Here is a 21,998-nt window from a genome sequence, read left to right as displayed (position 1 = left end):
AACAGCAGCTTAGACAGGTGGGGTAACACAGTTCAATGTAGAGAAATAGTTTTCAACATTCACATGAAGTGCAGTAAGCTTGTGCGACCATGTGCTTTCACAAGATGGCGGCTGGCACTGAGCTTTATTGCAGATTAGGCACACACATATACACAGCAGGCTGTAAGAATTCTATGCATTTTCTGACTATTCTGACTCCGATCGTTGTGATAGCGAAATATATCCCTTGCTGAGACCTCTATGCCTGGCCTGTATAAGCAGATATACTCACTGCGGACAATCCTCGTCAGATAGCTGAACTCGTCAATACCGATTCATTCAAAGAGGTGTTTATTCTTAACATCAGGGCACAGCAGATGATAGGAACAGCAGTTGAATGGTTATAATATTGTGCGGTCAGAAAATGCTGCCTTTCCTAAGTACTGTGCAGATTATATGTGTGTCCTTGTTACATGTGGCTTCTAACTGTGGCCATGACACAGGAAGTACTGCACACAGGAAGAAGGAAGGGGCGTACACTAGGGGGAAATACATCGTCACATGAGGAATAATTACAGAAAACATGTTTGTTACAACAAAAGGCCACTAGATGGCAGCATAGGATAACACATGAATTTAGCTATGAGAAAATAGTTAGGCAAATCACACTATATAAATTCTAACCTATATAACAATGCTAATATTAACTGAGGCTATGCATCTCATATTCTATGCCCCTATTGGGGCGGCACAATGGGCAAACTGTGAGTACTAGCTCCAGCCTTACTAGCATACATCTGTTTTGCATGTCCTGTCTCCTGTCCTGTCTAATCCTTTATTTATCAAACTTATGGACTGTGTAGTAAACTTAAACTACAAATTCTGAGAAAAGCGTTTGAGGATTGTTGCCAAACACATTGAGGGGAATTTATCAAAACTAGAGCCGATGTGCATGGCAACCAATCAGCTTCTCTCTTCAGTTTGTTCAGTTAAGATTTGAAAATGAAAGAGAGATGTTGATTGGTTGCCATGCACAACTGCTCCAGTTTTTCTATGCTCCAGTTTTGATAAATTCCCCTTATTGTATTGCTTATGTTCAGTTCAAAATTCTCTATTCGTAATAAATTCTTTAGTAAACTAGGATTGGTGTGAACAGAGACGTTATTGTAGGTAATAGTCCTCACACAGACTTTTTTTTGCACAAGAAGACAGGGGATGTGTCCGACCAGGTCAGTTACTGATTACTGGGTGCACTAGGTCTGACTCTCGTGCCTATTGGATGGCACGGTCATATTTAGGCACCCTACACAACTGTTCTATCTAGAAAATAGAGGTCTAACTGCATATATAGTTCTAGTCTCAAATGGGCATCAAGGGATAAGACCTAATACTCCATTGCTGTGCCAACACAGTATTAAAGCTGCTATTACAGATCTCCCTTCTGAAAATGCTAGTTCCTCGACTGTAAGGCAGATCCAAAGTTGAAGTACTTTTTGAGTCACTGGCCTTGAACAAGAATGCAGCTCATAAGTTTTGACTGTTTCTGACAGTTTAAAAAATGCCAATAGAATGAGAACCTGAGCTGTTCTATAGACCATTTAGCCTATGATATCTAATGATTATCTAATGACCAAACAGGTGAACAGGTGGGAGGTAACCGGGGATAAACAGGACTGTTGCAGAAAATCCCATCGTCTGTGTTGTTCAGGATCAGCAGTCACCTGTTCACCTGTTTGGTGATTGCGAGACAGCATGTGGGGCCAAAGATCCAGCCATCTTTGTGAACATGAAAATACCTCCAACCTCCCTGAGGAAGCACATAGTTGCCTCTAGTTCTCTCTAATGCAGATGGGCCGGTCTATGCAGACATGACGCCGCGACCCACTGCAGAGGGTGTCGCGACCCACTTTTGGGTCGCGACCCACGAGTTGAGAACCACTGCTTTAAAATACCTTAAACAATGATTGTAAGCAATACGTGAGAAATAAACAACCTGGTACCAGTGCTTTTGCACCCAGAAGCCATGGGCCCTATAACAGATACATCTGCTTAACCAACTGTACATTTGTGTGAATTTTCTTTTTTCCAATAAATGTGAATGTAAAAGCAACTCATGGCAGCTTGGAGGAGCAACTCAGAAGGAGCTCAAAAGCATTGCAAAAGCAAGCCAGTTATGACTGTGTACACAAAACCTTACTTTGCTGCTAAGAATCTTTTTTTTCAGCAGGCATTTCCTACCGTGCACCCCAAACTCTGTGCCAAATACGCACTGCCACATAGAATATATTTTTTGTGTTAAAGAATGTCATTTCCCAGGGAATGAGCTTCACAATTTCTCAGCTGACACTTGTCAGGAATGAGATGTTTGGTAGTGACTATACATCATACAGTTTAGGTTTTACTGGCAATAAAATTAATTATATAAATTTTAAAAGCAGGCACGCAGGTTTAAAGTGTGCCCTTACTAACGGTACTGGGTAATGGGCAGGATAGTATACTGAAATATGTGGTTACTATCAGCCTTTTAAGATATACATGAATTTAACTAACAGGCTATAACATGTGTGTGCGTGTGTCTATAAGATTGTTTTGAGGATTCAATATAAAATACAAAAAATTACATTGTAGGACTCCAGTTTAGTAGTACCACGATTCAGTAAAACTTTGTGGAATCCCCGCTGGATGCTCATTTCTTTTAGTGGACATGGAATCTTGGGAGGTGTGTTTGCTAAGTGCTGACCATTAATGCCCAATAGAACCTTTGGTTAAAATCATCCAATGGCTGATTTTTAAAGAAAACAAACTGTAAGACTATAAACACATTTTAATGCATCTGGGATGTATTTATCCAATTTAAACTCAACGTTCAGTTGGACTTTAATGACAAGTGTAAAGGATCTCTATAGCAAGACCAACTTACCACAACAAGCATACACAGCAGGGAAAATTGCCAACTAGTGTATAAAAAAATAAATAAATCACAAAGTGTTAGTGTTCTGTTAACAACAAACCCCAACCTGAGCTGCAAAAAATATGGAGGCTGCCCTTGCCTACCTCCTTCTGAAAATGCTGGTTGCCTGATTGTCACTTATCTAAATACTTCCTGAGTCACTGACCTGGAAAAAGTAAGTGAATAGTAAGTCTGCAGTATGTCAGAACTCCTGATCTGCACACTAGTTTCAGGTCAATCACTCAGCATTGAAGCCTATGGATAGCATGAAACTCATTTCCATAACAAGGGTTTACCATTGTGAGCTTATGTATTTTCTCAGCACAGGTTTCCTTTAATGCTACTTTAACACTTTCAAAACATTACCGAATTTGGTTGTAGAACTGTGGTACGTAGGAATAGTAAACTTGGGGGAAAGGACTTAAATGAACCCTGGACTGTGAACCCGACAGGCTTTACTGTATTGGGCAATGCTGCCAGTTTACCATGTTTTCAGGCACTGGGAACTGGACAGGAAGGTGTCTAGGCAAGGAGAGGAGAGCCCAGGATAGACCTTAATAGTGCCACAATGTTTTCATAGTTCAACAAACAAGCAGGTAAAAGAGAAATCTGGAGAGTTGTAATGCAGAATAGAAGTGACATTCATCTATGTAGTGATGCAGGTGTGTGTGAATCACAAGACTGTCTAAACAGAATGGTGAATATTTTATTAGATAAAGCCATTCAAATACTGCATACTTCGCTTAAAGGAGAATTATGAGGCAAGTGATTTTCATTCAGTCTCATAATCGGAGCCGACCTGTGAATGAAACTGTCACAGGTCGGCTCAGTAGATCGGGAAGTGAGCGAACACATACCGTCGCTCGCTCACTTCTCGATCTATCCATGCAGAGAGCCGTGACTGTCACTCACGGCTCCCTGCAGGGATTCCCCCCCTCCGATCCTCCAGTGCTGACTGGCGGAACGGACGGGGGAGGGCGCGGGCACAGCTGACTCTACCTCTAGATAGGCAGAGCCAGCTGTCACTCATGCAGCTGGGTGGATCCAGACAGAATTGTTGGGATCCGTTCCGGCTGCGGCGCCTCAGTATACTGTGAGCTGTAGCTCGCGGTATACTGAGCTTTGGGTGACGGGAGGACACTAGTTTGTGTCCTCCTGTTACCCTTAGGAGAATTATGGGGAAAAGCCCTGACCCCATAGTTCTACTTTAATGGCCAGAGTTCCACATTCTGCAGAGCAAACTCAAACAGTGTAAACATAATCTGATTTACAAAACCGACTCAGCAGCAGCTTGAGTTAGCAATAAACGAAATAATGGATCCGCTCTGGACATCCGGGAACATAATAAATAAAAGGCCATTTGTAAGAGGACTTTGAGTTTAATGGTATGAGGATTATTTTCTGACAATAGTGCCCATACATTGTAATCAGTGAAATACAGTGTTATTGGTTTAGAATACATGGCTGCATTTCATCAACATTTTATATGTATGGGTGAACTTTGAAAAGACCTTTATGGTTAATTTATTTTTTGTGTATTTATTTTATATTTACACTTCAGTGAACATGAGAGTTTCTGCTCCTATTATGATAGGCGCACTGCAGAAGATAGCTTCGCTATAGAGTATGTCAGTACAATCCAACAGATGTGATGTTCCATCTCTCCTGCTACTACAGGTGGGAGTTTAGTATTCCAGTAAGCAGGTGAGGTTAAATGCACACTGATTAAGTCACCTCTGCTTTCTCTTCCTATACTGTTGTACCCCCCACCCCCGGAGGAGCCGCGGGTCATCCATAGCCTGTCTAGGGGATTTTAGCAAACAGCTCAATATTCAAATGGGACCCATCGCACTCCTGACCAGACAATACCCTTGAGAACCAGGTGGGTGCCGAAGTGACAGCAGATGCCTCTGCAAATCAATGTACAATATAGAAAGAGTCACTCGCACTCCAGCTTGATTTCAGTCAATATTTATTGACCTCTGTAGTGTCACATCATAATAGCGACGTTTCGGAACCAAAGAGTTTGTTTGCCTGATGAAGAGACCACGTGGTTCCGCAACGTTGCCAATATGATGTGACACTACAGAGGTCAATAAATATTGACTGAAATCAAGCTGGAGTGCGAGTGACTCTTTCTACAGTTAGCAACCAGCTGCCCCACTGGCGTTAACTGCCCTCTTATAATGTCCAACAGAGCTGACATCTAGGCCAAAAGTATCATGCTGAAGAACTTTATTATAACATCTGAGCTGGGAGAGGGGGTTTAGGGCTTAGGACAAGAGAAAAATAGACAGACTCACTAGTCCCTTTCAGAATTTCAGTGCAGATTCCGTAGGAGCACACGATGACATTGAAAATAAGAGCAACCGTTGCACAGGGATAGGTACAGAATATTCAGTAGGGGAGACACCAGACTTGCTCCTCAGGTCCACTCTATTCCAGGCACCTCCAACAGCCATCAGCTTCCCTGGTTCTCCTCAATCAGTAGCAAAGGCCTCCTCCAGGCTTGAGGCCTAGCAAAGCATTTCCCACACTTGAGTATTCCCACCCTCCAGGCCTATCCCTGGGGGGCAGGCTGGACAGAACTCCAACCAGGACTAACACATGGCTGGAACCAGACTGAGTACATGGCCATTCCCTATAGTAAATATGCCCTGTCCCAGCATGCACCACTGGCTATGAGAGCCCCAGTGATTGGCTGCTGGGACTGCAAACAAATTCACAGTGCCCCCCCCCCTTATTGGTTGTCCCACACTGCAGCAGAGACACACTCAATTCAGGCAGGTATAATCAATGCCAGAACACCTGGAATTAACCAGATAAATGCCAACCATAATTCAGCCAAGCTGACTACAGCTTTGGCAATCACTAAACCTCTAGTAGCCACTACACTAAAGGTGGTAGGGGCTACACTGTCATGAGAAAAATGTGGGTTGCCATTGTTGACTTTTGATTGCTTTTTGAGTTACTGGCCCAGAAATAGTATAAAGGCAGGGCATGACAATTCCCAGGAGCCAGGTACCCAATGCTCCCTAAAATTTAAAGCTGGTGCCTAACTTTTGAGGATTTCTCTAGTTGTTGTCAATGGAGCTGCTCGTAAAAAACTTCTGCTGGCTCCTGGATTGGACAGACTGGCTCCTGAATACCATATTAATTTGTCCACCCCTGGTATAGAGATATTAAATACTGGCTAGTCTTTCATTCAGTCTTCTAACACATTTATACATATAGAAAATGAAGCATGTCTGCTAAGTGGTATTATTGGCAATACCGACCTCTAGCATATGCTCTGCAAATTTAGACTTTCACAAAAAAAAAAAAATCACAAATAAAATACCACAAGCTGCAGTTTTGACAAATTATGTATCGAGTATAGTGAAAGCCTTTCAAGCCATTCATCTTGTATTCTAGTTCTAAGATTCCTCTGCTCTGTTGCACTGAAGGAGATGTCAATGTAAATGAATATTAACAAACCTGTGTGGTTATCAAAAAATCTGCTTGCAACAAATCAGGTTCAATTAGAACAAGAAGTAGGCAGAACCAAGTCCCCATTTATCTTGTGTGCCTTTGTTAAATCAGTTACATTTCTTAGTAGATTACTCCATCTCCCCAGACATTCGCTGCCGACGACAGTACAGCAAGTCATTCATCTTCCTACTACCAAAGCTTCCAGGAGAATGGTTAATGCCCGCGGGATCTTTGTATAGGTCCAGAAAAGGACAGTCTCCTCACCTTCCTCTACCTCGCCAGGTGTACTCAATTTTCCATAATGACAAATATGACAATATTTGGGCACATCTGTTACCAAGAACAACGTGATTTGAAAGTCCTGCTCATCCAGGCATGGACTCCATTAGAACTTGGCCAACACTACACTGCTGATTCCCTAATGCTTAAAACGTTTGCATCTTTTTTTTACGTCTGTGTCTGGCACATTGTAGAAATCTAGTAACTGTTATATAAGCAGGACATACACAGGACAATTTTTGCTATTAAGCAACTTAAGCAATGCTAGCAAAAATTGTGTGATGAAAGAGATGCAGTGCTAGGAGGGTTATTTAGAAAGATTTTCTGGCATGCTGAGAAAATCTGTATCATAATTTGAAGACTCTCATATGATTTGCTTAAGGTAAATGGAACACTTTTTTCACTGCTCAGGTGCCAGAAGAAACTATTTCATTTAGAATAAATTTAGAAAAACATTTCCCCAGTCCCCCACCCAATCCTCCTAACCTATTTGAAGCTACACATTTCAACCAGGTGCCTAGTTACCCATTTCTTAGAACATTAGCCTCCAGCAGTCTCGGCGCATAAATGTCCAGAGTTGTCCATGGCTGCACAGTAACTCCCAATGACTCCATTACTTATCCCATTAAAGAAAGGCCCCATTAAAGTCTAAGAGAAGTTACTGAACAGTCAGCATTGAATAGGATTACTGCCCAGAGGCTGTAAAGATTTCAGGAGCATGCTGTTGTAGGAAAGAGGAATGTAGGCATCTGAATTGGGGGGTGAGGGGAGGTAGCTTAGATTATGGTAGAGAGCTAGGGAGGGGGGACTATAGAGTCCCCCCTAAGTTGGGATCAATTAGCACAGCAGATAATAGAGTAAAGAACTCATAGTCACCTACAGGTTTTGCCTGTCTATATCCAGCATTGCTTGAACATGTAATTCAACTTACACTTTGAAATCAGAATGTGCACAGCGAGACCAGGATTGCAGCATGGCAAAAATATCTGGAGTATATGAGAGATACTCGATGCTCCTTTAAGCGGCTTAACTGAGGAGTTTATAGTTGCAGGTCACTACAGGACATTCCTGGGTGGTCTCGTACATTTAGCCTCAATGCATCATGTTAAAGTGTATAGTTGCAATGCTTTACTGGAAAAAAAAAACTGCCTTAAATTCTTTCAGATGCTGGAATTGCCCTTTAAAGAGTCCAACAGGGAGTAAACTTGTCTAAATTTTTTGGGACATTTGCCATATTCACCTATATACTTTGCTCATCCTTGGCTAAATCTTGGATGCTGTATACATCTATTTTTAGAGAAAGCTAAAACACTGAAAAACTAAAAAAAGGAAAATTAAACTCACTTTCCATCAGACTATAGAAACAGAATAACACAAAAGTACCCAGGAATTCCACCTGCCTCCTGAAGTCTTCCTAATATCACATGGACTACATTCAGCTGTAAACTTGCTGTTTAATCCATGATCCAACACAACATCCAGCAAGTATTTTCTATGACTTTTTAGAAGCCTCTACATTACTACCTGTATGTACATCTGTAATTTTGCGTGTACAGTATATACAGTTTTTTTAAAAACTGGTTAATCACTTTATATCAATGTGCGCCTCTCTGTTTGTACACTCCAATCAACTGCAGTAAGTAATTTGCGCATTGGAAGCCACTAGAAAACTGCTAGCCCACCAGAGAGACTGAGATGCCATGTGCAAAAGGGGTTTTAAACTTCATTAGACATGCGGCACTACTGTTCAGAAAGTAAAATGTATGGACCCATTCATGAGTGACCTAACCCATATGTTTGCTCACAAAACACAGCTGCACAAATAAAACTACACATTGCTCCATCAGCACTCTACATGCAGATAAGTTATAAAAATAATTTTATTACTCATTTCATACTGTTTCAATTAATACTGATTTTTCCTTCCTATGTATACTAGCACATGTGTGTCTGTTCATTAAAGAGAACGTATAGTGGGAAGGGTACTGGAAAATATTTACCTTCCTTTCAAAATAGTCAAATTATTAGGTTTTTGGCAATTGTTTTATATAATGTACTTGTAGCATTTAATAAAACACAACTCTAGTATATCCTATTGTACATATGGCATGTTGTTTATTTATTCTATATTATTAACAAAGACAAATTAATTAGCTTGCCTCACGTTCCATTAGCTCCCCTCTAGCCAGACCAGCTTTCAGATGAGAGTCTGTTGCTCTGTCTAGCAAAGCATAACTGTATGAGAGTGCTAATAAAACCCAAGGCTGAATAGCAGTGGCAGGCTGTCAGAGTCCTCACCAAAGCCATACATCACTGATTTCATGTTTGCCACAGAGAAGAACAAGCCAATTAACCAGCAACAGAAATATCAAAAAAAGTTCTGTAAAAGTACAATGTACTTAATTGTAAATTAAACAAACTCTAGTATTTGTGCTTTTGTAAAGCTGTACTCCAGGTACATAAAAGTAGTAGATAAAAAAAGCATACATTCAGTTATGCATTCAATAAAAATCATTAAAGGGGAACTATGAGGAGTGCTTTTCACTCACCTCATAGTTCTAGCCGACCTGTGACAATGAGACGGTCACAAGTCGGCTCAGTAGATCGGGAGGTGAGCGAACACATACCGGCGTAGGGTGATGGGAGGATGCTAGTTTGTGTCCTCCCGTTACCCTAAGGAGAACTATGAGGAAAAGCCCTAACCCCATAGTTCTCCTTTAAATTGATTTAATTGAAAATTATCCTAAATACCTGAACCTGTCTGGAAATCAGCAACCTGTAATCATCTGCACAGCAGCACTCAGCCTTGGTAAAGTAGTGTCAGCCAATCAGAATGTTATAGCATAAAGCTGGCCATACACCTATAGATTATCTGCAGATTTTCTATGATCAGATGGAAAAAGTGCAACAGATTCCTCCATCTACGCTAAACTGTGTGGATGGAGGCTGGGGCGTAACTAGAAATCACAGGGCCTCATAGCAAAATTTTGTATGGGGCCCTGTGATTTCTAGTTAGACCCCTTGAAGAGCCCACTTGAGATCCCACACAGCTCACCTGAGGGTGACCCTGCACAGCCCACCATAGAGTCTCTATGGTGGGCTGTGCAGGGTCACCCTCAGGTGGGCTGGACACACCCCTTACCTGTCAGCCTCTTCTTCCCGAACAATACCTGAACAATGCCTGCATCCAATCAGATTGTTCAGGTGTTTTGAGAGCCAGCGGGGCCGACTAGCAAGATACTGAAGCTTGGCTCAGCGGAAGATTCCTCCAGCCACAAAATTTAGTGCAGATGGAGGAATCTGTTGCACGTATTCCATCTGACCATAAAAAAATCTGCACATAATCTATAGGGGTATGGCCTGCTTTACACATACTGTTAGTAAATAATGTGATTAAGCTATAGAAAAGCACTGGAATAACCTAATCAAGGGATGAGGGGGAGGTAGCCGAATCAATTTCACCCACAGAGAATTTCTAGCACTTTATTAAAAAAGTGCCTTTCCTTAACTAGATGATCATAATTGAATCCTGCATATGTGTTTTACAAAATATTCAAAGCAACCATATCCTGAGAAGAAAAGCCTGTACCCTGAGGACCATTGCTCTCTCTGGGAGGACACAATGGAGCCAGAGCTCTCCAATTAGCAGGACGTATAAGTTGGGTTGGACCTCTGCAGAGCGACCACTGCTTTTACACAGAGAAATGTCTTTTTCTGCAGGATGCTAGCAGGGGACAGGATGTCTGCTTTTGCTGGGGCTACTTTTTAAAGAAACCAAACCTTTTGTTTTAATGCACATTAAATGTCTTTAGCTGATTTAAACTTAAAGTTAAACTGGGATGGGTCATTCTGTTAATTCCCACCAAACACCACATTTTAGAAACTCTCAGAAGTGTGCCCTCAGTGATAGTAAAAAACTAGCAGAGGAGGAGAAGGGTAGGGGAACTACACTGTCATATGGCTTACAGACCATAGAGGTAAACCACTGAACACACAAGAACCTTTATGACCCCAGTGATGTCTATTACAAGAACCGTGGCAAGTGGAAGAGGGCCTGGGAAGAAATTGGGCATGACATTTTTTCAGATTGGGAGCTCCAGTAGCACAAGACATCACAACACCACACAGAAAAATCAGGAAGCAGATACAAGGTCGACAATATGACAGATGATGCTGCTTTACACCTTGGCCAAAAATGTCTAAAGCTTGAAAATATATCAAACCCGCTTCAAAAACACACAAAAAAAGCTCAAAAAAATATCAGTGAATATACGTTTAGTAAATCATCCTCTATAGGTTCAGAATCTTCCTGCAGAATTCTAGCTGTGCAAAAGAACAGGATATCTGATCCAAGCAACTGCACCTGTCAGGTCTAGTTCAAAGTAAATGTCATATAATTTGGTAAATTTTAGATAAGTCTATAACCTCAATTCAATATAGGCTTTGATTATTATATACAAAGATAGATAGTGCTGGAGGAATCAGATCAACACAAAATTATTGAGCTGTCTGCTAACCTGTACTTCATGCACATTACAGCCTGGGTTTACCATGGAGGTGGATCCAGGCTATAGGCAGATGTGTGGCATTGGACACTATAAAACTGGTCACTTTCACTTGTTTTAAGATTCTGGTTTGTTATACATCAGGAGCTAAAAATAGGTAAATACTAAGGATGCACTGATACTGATACTAGTGTCGGTATCAGTGCTAATATTGAGTATTAGGGCGAGTACTCGTAATCAGCCGGGTGGCGAGTCATTACACCCCAGCAAGCTTTTTCAATGGGACTTTCAGTATCGGCGAGTACCGAAAAAAAATATCGACACTCGTACTCAATAAGGAAAAAACGGTATCGGTGCGCCCCCAATAAATACACTTTTGGATAGGATCCCGTATCAGTGTTTTTGTAGCTCTTCATGGTATTTTATACATAGGATAACACAGGCAGAGTAAAACCATGTATACTCACAGGATGAGTGGATACTCGGAAAGCTCTTTCTTCCCTCTGACACAAGGCTGGCATCTCCAGTGCAATGCATCTCTTCGTTTGACACCCCATCCGGAAAACAGCGATAAAAGAAATCAGGACGTGGCCTAAAATTGAAAATAGGATATCATATTTTTAACTAGTTGCTGTTGTGTGCAGGGAAGAGTCTGTTGGGAGGAGGGTTGATGGCTGGTATCATTCAGGGCTTTGTAAGAATCCAATGTTTATTGTATCATTAAACTGCAAAATGAAACACTGAAATAAAAAATATTTAAATGAATGCAGCATGTAAGGAGTGCCCCAAAATAAACAATAAATAAGCTTGTGGTAAAGATAAATGGAGGAAGGAAAGAAGTAGAGCAGAACCGGTACCATGCAGCCTGTAGCCAGTCACGGAACGTGTACCTGACTTGGTGGAGTAGCTACATGGTCTGCATCTCTGACGGATGCAAACTGTATAGCTGCTCCTGATGGTGCTGGTGCTTAGTGTGCACTCTGACAGCCTTCACGCAAGACATAAGGAAGGATTAGTAAGGCCTGCACCAGCCAAAGGTGCAGAGTGTACTAATTAACCACTAAACCACCAGGGAATATGCAGTCTCCCTTAATTTCTCCATCTTGATCACAAGTGTAAAACCATGTCTGCTCTAGTCTAGTCTAGTCATCATACAGGTGCCTAATTTCCCCCTGTAGCAAGAGCAGCAGACAATAGGGCAGAGTAAGCAGCTCTATGTATTCATTGTGCACAATGAACTGTATTTATAAACAGACATACATTTCCTCTGTTCATAGACTGGAGGAATCAAATATGGTGGTTATTTTAAGAAAGTGTGTGTGTGTATTATTGTGTATTAGTGTGTGTGTTTAATATTGTGTGTGTGTGTGTGCGCGTGTGTGTTTATTATTGTGTATTAGTGTGTATGTATTTCTGTGTGTGAATCTTTTGGTCCTGTATGATTAAAATTAAAACCTGTGGGGAAAAACACACACATATACTGACACTGCACACATATACATATGTATACATAAGGAGATTACACACACAAAAACATTAACACACATACCCACATCACCCTCAAAAATCCTGACAATACACACACAAACCATCGCACAAATATACTGACATTGCTTACAAAGAAACCATCACCAATACATATAGTGACATTATAAACACAGGCAGACATTAACACTGGTACCATATATAGTTACATTTTATTTTGAAGTATTACATTTTATGAAATTTGGCAAGCGGCCCCCATGGGAGAAGAACATTTGTCCAGTGGCCCCCAACTGAATTGAGTTCGAGGCCCCTGAAGCAGAGGAAAGGAAAGGAAAACAGAGAAAAGGAGATGTGAGGAGAGAACAGGAAGAGAAAACAAAAAAGGGAGAAATTAGGAGAGAACAAAAGAGAAAAAGGGGTTTGCTAAAAAAGTTAATCAATTTTCATGTATGGCTTAATGTCCTGCAGATAAAGAAGCACCAATTCATGCAGGCATGTTTTTTTTTAACATTAAATGTATTTTAACAACAACTAGTGTAAATACCTGGTTTTGACTTGGTATCAGCCACTAGCAATACCCTGTATAGGAGAGCTCACACTGGGACAGGGAGAAATGAAGCAGAGGCCAATCAGCTGGATCATGTGCTAACATGGAACATACTTAGGAGAAGCCATCCCTTAGGAGGAGCAGGCTGAGTGACAGAGAGATGAACTCATCAGTCTGCTGCTTCTCCTTTACTGTCCAGTCAGAGGCTGGGGGCAGGAAAATAACCTAATTGCTTTACTTTACTGCAATAGAAAAAAGTCAGGTCTCCAGGCCGGCTGTGTTTCTGGAAGGGTTGTATATATCTCACAAATGAATGGATAGAAATACAAATCCTTTGGCAGATAAACATCTCTTATGTGAATTATATCTGTGTATTTAGCTGTTTAAATGAGCTGCTTTAATTAAAGCTACAGTTGTATCCCACCCTGCTGTAATTTTGTTGGGACAGTGAACTTTAATACTCAACATATTGGGACAATTTGAAAGCTGCTGATATTTCATGTAATTTCTTATTGTGAAATACAGTGCCAGTCTGATCACCACCTCTAAACCTTTTATTTTTACTTTATACCAGTCACATCTGTAACATTTCTTGATACATAATCACATCTTTATGCTTTGTTCTATTTAATTCCCTTCCTATAAAAAGATTTGCCCTTTTCAAATAATCACACAGAAGAATAACCTGGAACGCTTAAAAAACAGTTGTACAATGACATCATTCTTGGTCTTGACAGGAATCGGGTAGACCAGAAAATGTTTTTATATGAGTTTCTAGGAAAATCAATGAAGAATAATGAACACATTATAAGGAGATGTTGGCAGATTTTCATACATACATTTAATACACACCGATAAGCACACTACTCTCACTTCCAGAAAATTATTTTTTAATGATATAAGAAACGGAAGCTTAGTCCCAGATTCTCTCCAGCACAAGTAAAAACTCTGTACTGGAATTTAGAGGAAATTGCGCAGGTTACAAGGGAACAAAACTACAAACACTGCTGCAAAGACAAGTCATATTATGTTGGTTTTCAATTAGTAGCATGTGCCAGCTATAGATTAGGTTTGTTAATTAGCTCTAGTGAGTTTTTATGGGCACGCCATCAGCTAGCTCACAGGGTTTAAAATAAGCTATAATAACTACCCATTGTCTTCTGCTGTGACAGTATTTCGCCCATGTAAGATTGACTTGCTCTGCACATGTCTAAGGTTTAAATGTTGCAGTGCATTAAAGCCACATGGGGAACATAGGAAATGCAAATGTTTTATAAATACACCCCTAAATATGGATACAATTAGAACTCTGAGCAGTTAAAAACCTAACCCTTGCTGTGTGGGGGAAGAGGGGGGGGGCTACTGCAAGGGTTAAGAGCTTGTTTTGGTCTAGGGTGTAAATTAAAGAAAAGATATACTTACCTACCTATCTTGGTCCCACTTGGCTTCTAGAACGGTCCCTGCACCCTCTTCTTCCCTGGCCTTTAGCGGTCCAAGCCCCGCTGATACCATCACATGTAATACATGTCCATTGACTTGGATTATACATAAGGACACTAAGGGTCATATCACAGCCAGAGTTTACGGGAAGAGAGCTGGGCGGTCACTGCTGCAGGACCGAGGTTTGGGCGAGTATATCTTTTTTATTTGGCACGCTAGACTAAAATGAGCACTTAACCCTTTTCTTACCTGCCCAAAGTTCTTTTTGTAAAAAAACCTGACAAGGATTCCAACTTTTCCCCAGTCAATCCAAAACATCAAAATAAATGACGTTCTGATGAAGGGGGCGTGACCCCGGAAACGCGTCAATTTAGGCTGATACACAGGATTGTCTGTGCAGCTCTCATCCATCTCCTCCTGGTTTGATATTCCTTGGTTTCTGAAAGCTCATTGTCATCTACTCTTGTGAGTATTATTTCTATTTTTGCCGCTTTTCAATAAAATGTATCTACACTAGGGTAGGCGCCCCCTTGTTTTTTGTTCTCTTCCCATAAAAATAAATCAGTTTAAACTTTAGATACAGTTTAGACTACAGTATGTATAGTGTATGTATGTACCTTGCAGATAAGAAGACTGGCCTTTATGGAGGTATACAATACTGCTAAGTGCATTGTTAGCCTTTAAATCCTATAAGAAAGCAAAAGGTAAAGATCATTTCTCTAACACTTTCTACAGCATATTTATTTTGCATTCTTACTCTTCTTTATGTATTGCCTTTGCTTTCCCTATTCATGATGCGGTTTCAAATTTTCATGGTTGCTATGGATGTGATCTGTGCTCACACATTAAGCACCTCGATGTACAGCACCAAATGGCTGCTGAAATCACACCAGTCTGATCCCCACAGCTAATTTTGCACAAATGTAATAATAAAAGTAAACCTGTTTACAGACATATATGGAAGGTGCCATTGCTAAATTGTCTTTAAAGGTAGTAGCTTTTTATATTATCTATTTATTGTCAGGAATAGCTGAAATAAAATAAAAATATATTCTTAGTATTACCCAGCAGGTGGAGCTCCAGTTTTGTTTTCCAAATTTTGGTCTGTGTCCTAACCTGTAGCCTTAAATCCTAACTGCAGGCTATTTTCGTTCCCAACTGTGGAGGATGCTGTGGCTGCAATACTGACTGCAATACTCATTGTCCCCGCAGCACCTCTTCTTTGCACTCAAGCTGCCCAAAGTCACTAAACCTGAAAGACAGAGTCGAGAGTTTCATGGCCTGGCCTGACCACTAATCCCTGCACTTATAGTGCATTGAGGCAGGGAGTGGCAGTGATTGGCAATCCTGGTGTTAATCGGTCTAAAATAACCAGCATTCATCTGATTATGTTGCGCCTGTCACAGGTCAGTCCACCACCTGACAATTTCTTATATATCATACTATTTGTGAGATAAGAACTGTTGTACAGTTGGGTTTGAACTCTTGATGTTGCCATTGTAAGGGACTCCTATTCTCCCTGTTGCATTTTTATTCATGTTATATTATGGGCAATGCAGCAAACATGTGTGTGAATACCCAAAAATGCCAGGTGGAAAGACATTGGAAAAAGGGCAGAACAATCTTGATTTACAAATATTCCAGACATATAACATGCCAAGGACTGATTCAACCTACCATGCCCTAACTAAAACTAAAATATCACTTTTGGATTGTAAGCCCTCAGGGGCAGTGCCTACATATGTGCACCAGCAAAAAATTTGTTTAGTTTAGTTTCGTTTTGAAACAAAAAAAAAATTTGTTTAGTTTCGTTTTTCGGGTCCGAAATTTAATTAGTTTCGGACGAATTTCGTTATTGGAAAAAAAAAAAAAAAACTTCCTTAACCTGCCCTGGATTAGAACCTGATGCTGGGGTTCCCCTTTAAAATTCCTACCAGACCTTAAGGGTGTGGTATGGATTTTTGGGGGAACCCCACGCACTTTTTGTGTTATAAGGGGGGGGGCCCTCCTACCAGACCGAAAGGGTCTGGTATGAATTGGGGGGAAACCTCACGCTTATTTTGTTTTCATTTTCTGCAGACTGTTAAAAAAAATGTCATTTTGCTGCAACGGAATTCGTCCAATAGCGTATTTCGTTGCAGCAAAATGACATTAGGAAAAAAAAAAAAAAATGACATTTGTCTGCAGAAGATGAAAAAAAAAAAAAAAAGCCTGATGTTCCCCCCCCAATCTTACCAGACCCTTTAGGTCTGGTAGGAATGTTAGGAGAATGCCAATTTAAAAGCAAATAAAAAAAAAATCTTTATCCTTTACTCTCCCTGCCCTGGATTAGAACCTGCGACCTTGACAATGGCAAGCCAGGACTCTAACCACTACACTATTACCTCTGTACTTTAATCATAGAAATGTTGTAGAGGGAAAATTTTCTCATTTTTTTTCTACCTCATGTCGTTTTGCTGCAACGAAATTCGTCCAATAACGAATTTCGGGAAATCGGGAATTTCGGATTCGTTTGCATTCGTCTTAGCTTTAATTTGGAATTTGGATGCATCCGAATCGCACATGTCTAGCAGTGCCCTCCTTAACATCTTATCTTGAATTGTATTGCGAGTGTAATGTCTTCCTTATATTGTAAAGCGCTGCGCAAACTGTTGGCACTATATAAATCCTGTATAATAATTTTGGGTGGAACGTTCCTTTAGTGGTTTCTTGGGTTTCTCAGGGGGCCTCAATAGTGATGTCTTTTACCTTGAGATCCCAGGCCTGCATATCAGGAAACAAAATAAATCCAATATGTAACTCAGCATGCTGGACTGTAAGTAGAACTGAAATGTTATCTTTCCTTGAACTTTCCGTTTAGGTCAGGAGAAGCAGGTAAATGAAATGTATTCCTGTTATATCATATACCCAAATAGGCAAGATCTATCTCCTTAGATTCAGCAGTGGCCAGGCATGGGGTTTTCTATCTCCTTTCTTTTCTATTTTGTTGCAATAAATGTTTTATTAAATTCTAAGTCCTAAAGAAATCTACCAAAGGAAATAAAACGCAACTGTGCTGAGGCTAGAAAACAATATAATTCTAAGCTGTCCTAGAAAATAATAATTGAAATCTGGCTCTTGGTTGCTATGGCCAAGGACTTTCTACTCTTACTCTGTTTTTATATAAATCAGCAGATTAGGAGGTCATTGGGTAATATGCTATAGGTGATATCACAATTAATGGCAAGTTACCACAGAAACTTTACGAGGCAAGGCTAGGAACTTTACGAGACAAGGATCCAGAGGCTACTTCAGTTGTCGGTTTGTAACTTGTCCCCATTTCTTCACAATATCTTTGCATCAAGTTGCTAGAAAATGTAGTAGAACTCTTTTTTTCAGAACAGTAAAGTAAATGCAGTTAGCTCCAACCAGACCACAGCTATACTAAGGCATAAACATAATAGAATACTTTTATTGTGGGTAAAATATAAAAGATGAGGTTGTGGCAAGTAAGTAGTTCCCAACATATCAAGCTTCAAAATCGCACGCACCCGCGAAATAGTGAAAAACTACGGTACCCATAATTGTCCAAAGATGCGTTTACAGGTCTAGGTTTATCAGTTTAGAGTTAACCATGAATAATGGCCCTAGAATTATTTCTGTCACTCTGACCTGTTATGGCGGTACCGCAATAATTGTTTTCTTACATAGGTGCACCCAACATGGATTTACATAAGTATGTGCATATACATGGGGGTGGGGGACTTTAAAAAAACGCTTTATTTTACTTTTTTTTTTTTGCACCTTATTTTCTTTTACATTATTATGGTTATTATACCAATATTGGGTCTCACAAGCCCACTGTGAGATAGCACATTGAAGGTGGCAGGTTCCCTGTAGGAGACATTAGGGGTCTATCAGACTAATGAATCTGATTAAGTACAGATCACGCTTGATCACCTTCATCCACGGCCACAGCAGTAAGTGGTTGGAGTTGGGGCTTTCTAACCTAGGTTCTGCCATATACATTGCATATAATGTAAAACACTTACCGTCCTACAATGAGCTTGATAGTGTTAGTGCACACTCCATTCAATGCCAGGGCCAGGGAGACTGCTGTACGAGAGGCAACAAAAAAAGATCAACAGCTTAATGGTTTATTAAATTTGCTAGCTAGCTAAATAACAGATCATTTTTATTTTACATCAGGGCTCTTTTGTGTCTCGGTTTCACAAAATTTATATTGGAACATTAAATATAGCTTGCACTGCAAAAATACAAGAGTTGGAATAGGTTATAGTGAGAAAAACATTTTATCATTATTTACTAAAACATCTGGAATCTCAAAAACTGCATCTTTATTAGTGAGCCTGACCTGGCATAAAATGTTTTGTAAGAAAACAACCGTACCCGAGTAGTGTCTCCAAGTACTTTAGTCTCCGAATACCTGTGAGGCCCCTGGATCCTAGCCCAAGGGTGTAAAAGAGGCCCTTGGTTCTCTGATCAAATCAAATTAACCCTTGCTGGCTAAGTTCTGCCCTCTGTCATTTGGCTGTCAAATAGCCAAACCAGAATAACATTGGGTGGGGGTTCATTACCAGGAGTGGAGTGTCATCTCAACTTTGGCAGAAGCAAGGTGCCTAACTTCAATTCACCATTGTTGTTACCTTAGAAATGTTTCAGACCTGGTTAAGTTGACATTAAGGCAGTGCAAGGAACAGTGATGATTGGCAAAGTGCAGTAATGCATAACAACCAACTGTCACCAATTTGACTACAGTTCACCGAAATCTTGACTGGTTGTATACCATTTAATTCTAGTTCTTTGTTACCAGTAAATTAAACTCTCCAGTATGTCCTAGAATTTTGTAGGCCCTTTATCTTTGTTATACCTCTTTATATCACACACACCAAAAAGGTTGTGGATTTTTTGAAGGCACCAGACCACACAATTGTAAAATGTAATATTGTATTATTTCAACGTTAAAAGACATTAAAAATTGCAGAAACATCTGCCTCAAAAATACATGATTCAGGTTATTTATATTACATGATTAGTACCCTGCCGGGTTTCCCCCATAATTCAGAAGAAAAACTCACTACATCACAAATCAGATATAGATTGTCATAAACAAAATCAACACGTGAGGATTGTGGTTCCTCCAATGGTGTAAAACAACAATATAAATACGATGAATCATGTCTTTTTTGAGGCAGATGTTTCTGCAATTTTGAATGTCTTTTTACTTTGAAATAATAAAATATGAAAATTGTACAATTGTGTGGTCTAGTGCCTTCAAAAAACCCACAACCTTTTTGGTGCGTGTGATATATATTTATTGGGGTTTGGCACTGTAGGACTGAGTTATCACTGATGTATTGAGCTATATCTGTTATACCTCTGGGTTTCTTTGAGGAAAATTATAATGACTGTAATTTTTGTAAAAGAAAGATTATGGCCATTTATAAAGAAAGATTAAAGATTTGAAAACTCATGTTTTCTAAATACTATTAATATAACATCTTTATTTTATAAATAAACTGTCTGTATTACACCCATGACACTGAATAGTGCCACACAGGTTTTTCTACCTATCACAGGTTTTTCTACCTAGTACAGCAAAAACTGTTTGACTTTATATCTTTTTTTTTTTTTTTTTAAAGGAAACCTCTTACAGATCCCTATGAACACAGCAGATAGTGAGGGGGTTAGGGCACTAATTTGACCCATTTAGCTTTGTGTGCTATTTGAACTTAAAGTGTATCTAAACCCAAAAACAACATTGTGATATATTGCAGCTTACCAGTCTTTAGATTCCCTTTCTACGTTTTTTCTTTTTTGTTTTCACCTGGCGAACCTGCCAGTAACACACTTCCTGTCATAGATGTTTTCCTCCGTCACTATACTGTTGAGGAGCTGTGGTGTCATCCTAGGCTGTTCTCCTGATTTGGACTAAAAACACCTCCCCCTCTTTTCATCTGCATTACACATGGAGGAAGGATGGTGTAGATGACAGAAAACACCCTGAAAAGCTACTAAAATTGTTTAAGATTTCATTTTGGTAGACCGGAAGATACAAGGGCATTGAATTTCTAGGAGGAACAACAGTCAGTTAAAGAAATGTATTTAGCCGGGGGAAAAAAACAACTAATGCAGCCACCACATCTAAGGACTGGTAAGTTTCAATATATTACATTTTTGATCTTGGGTTTACTTAAGGCAAATGAGCAATGTAAACAAAAGTAAATGCGTTTTTTCAATAACACAGCTGAGGTTAACCTGGTAAACATAATAAAATTAAATAAATACAAAACCCAAAACATTCACTTTGATAGAAAAATAAACAGCTACAACAGGGATGGCCAAACTCCGGCCCTCCAGCTGTGGTGAAACTACAAATCCCATGATGCATCTCCCCCCGGGAGTCATGTCTGTGGCTGCGATAATCTTTCAAAGTCTCATGGGATTCGTAGTTCCACCACAGCTGGAGGGCCGCAGTTTGGCTACCCCTGAGCTACACAGTGCAATTCTATATCTATTTTTGTGTATATAAATCTATCTTCGCTAATGTGACCTTGTTTGAACTCCCTGTTCCTGGCTTCAGTCCTCTGACAAAGATCATGCAGTCGGTGGAATATATAAGCAGGCACTGTGTCTGTCGGGTCACAGGCCGCAGTCCGGTCCCGACTCGCGCTTCTGCAGCGGGGACACGGCTCTCAGTGACGAGGCGGCCCGGCGGGGCACGCCCACCTGCGACGAGGCGGCCCGGCGGGGCACGCCCACCAGTGACGCGATGGGCCAGGGGGACACGCCCCTATGCGTCCTGATGCCGCCCAGTGATGTCACTGGGGCTATAAAAGGAGACTCAGCATTCTCAGCCATTGCTGAGTGCTCTTCAGCCTGTGTCCTGTCTGTATTGCTCTGTTCCTGTGTATGCCCTATAGTGTTGACCATTCTCTGGATCCTGTTGATGTTCTTATATTCCCTCTCTGGCTTCTGACCCTGGCTTGTCCCTGACCATTCTCTGGATTCTGTTTTGGCTGTTATCATTACCTCTCTGGCTCCTGAACCGGCTTGCTCCTGACCATTCTTGGAATTCCCCAGTGAATCACCACGCTCAGCTGCACCCAGAATTCCATACAGGCACCCGTGCTGCTCTTGCCTGTAACCCCCTGTTGCACCTCAGGGGTCCACAGACGGAACCACAAGGGAGGTGCTCCTTATCACTCCAGGCCCGCACCACGGTACGTAACAGTATCACTTGATATATTAATAATCATATTGTAATTTACCATTCCCAAGCAAAACATTCAGTATCGGAGCTTACTTCCATTAGCCAGCTATCAGTTATATGGAACATCTG

At 40.5% G+C, this 21,998-nt stretch overlaps 1 protein-coding gene across 1 annotated transcript in view; it reads right to left on the bottom strand.

The window, feature by feature from the left end:
- Positions 1–21,998, bottom strand: part of PLPP4 (phospholipid phosphatase 4) — a 77,043-nt gene that overhangs the window by 32,467 nt on the left and 22,578 nt on the right. The window contains exons 5-6 of the mRNA XM_018566636.1: positions 18,688–18,751; positions 11,652–11,776 (exon numbers count right to left, since the gene is read on the bottom strand). Of these exons, the coding sequence (XP_018422138.1) occupies positions 11,652–11,776; positions 18,688–18,751 (189 nt within the window). The remainder of the gene's footprint in view (positions 1–11,651; positions 11,777–18,687; positions 18,752–21,998) is intronic.

Source organism: Nanorana parkeri, unplaced genomic scaffold (assembly GCF_000935625.1).
Source record: "Nanorana parkeri isolate BGI_ZX_2015 unplaced genomic scaffold, ASM93562v1 scaffold965, whole genome shotgun sequence".
In the NCBI taxonomy this organism is placed as follows: Eukaryota; Metazoa; Chordata; class Amphibia; order Anura; family Dicroglossidae; genus Nanorana; species Nanorana parkeri.
Note: the sequence above shows the minus strand (reverse complement) of the source record. Positions and strands in the feature narration are given on the sequence as shown.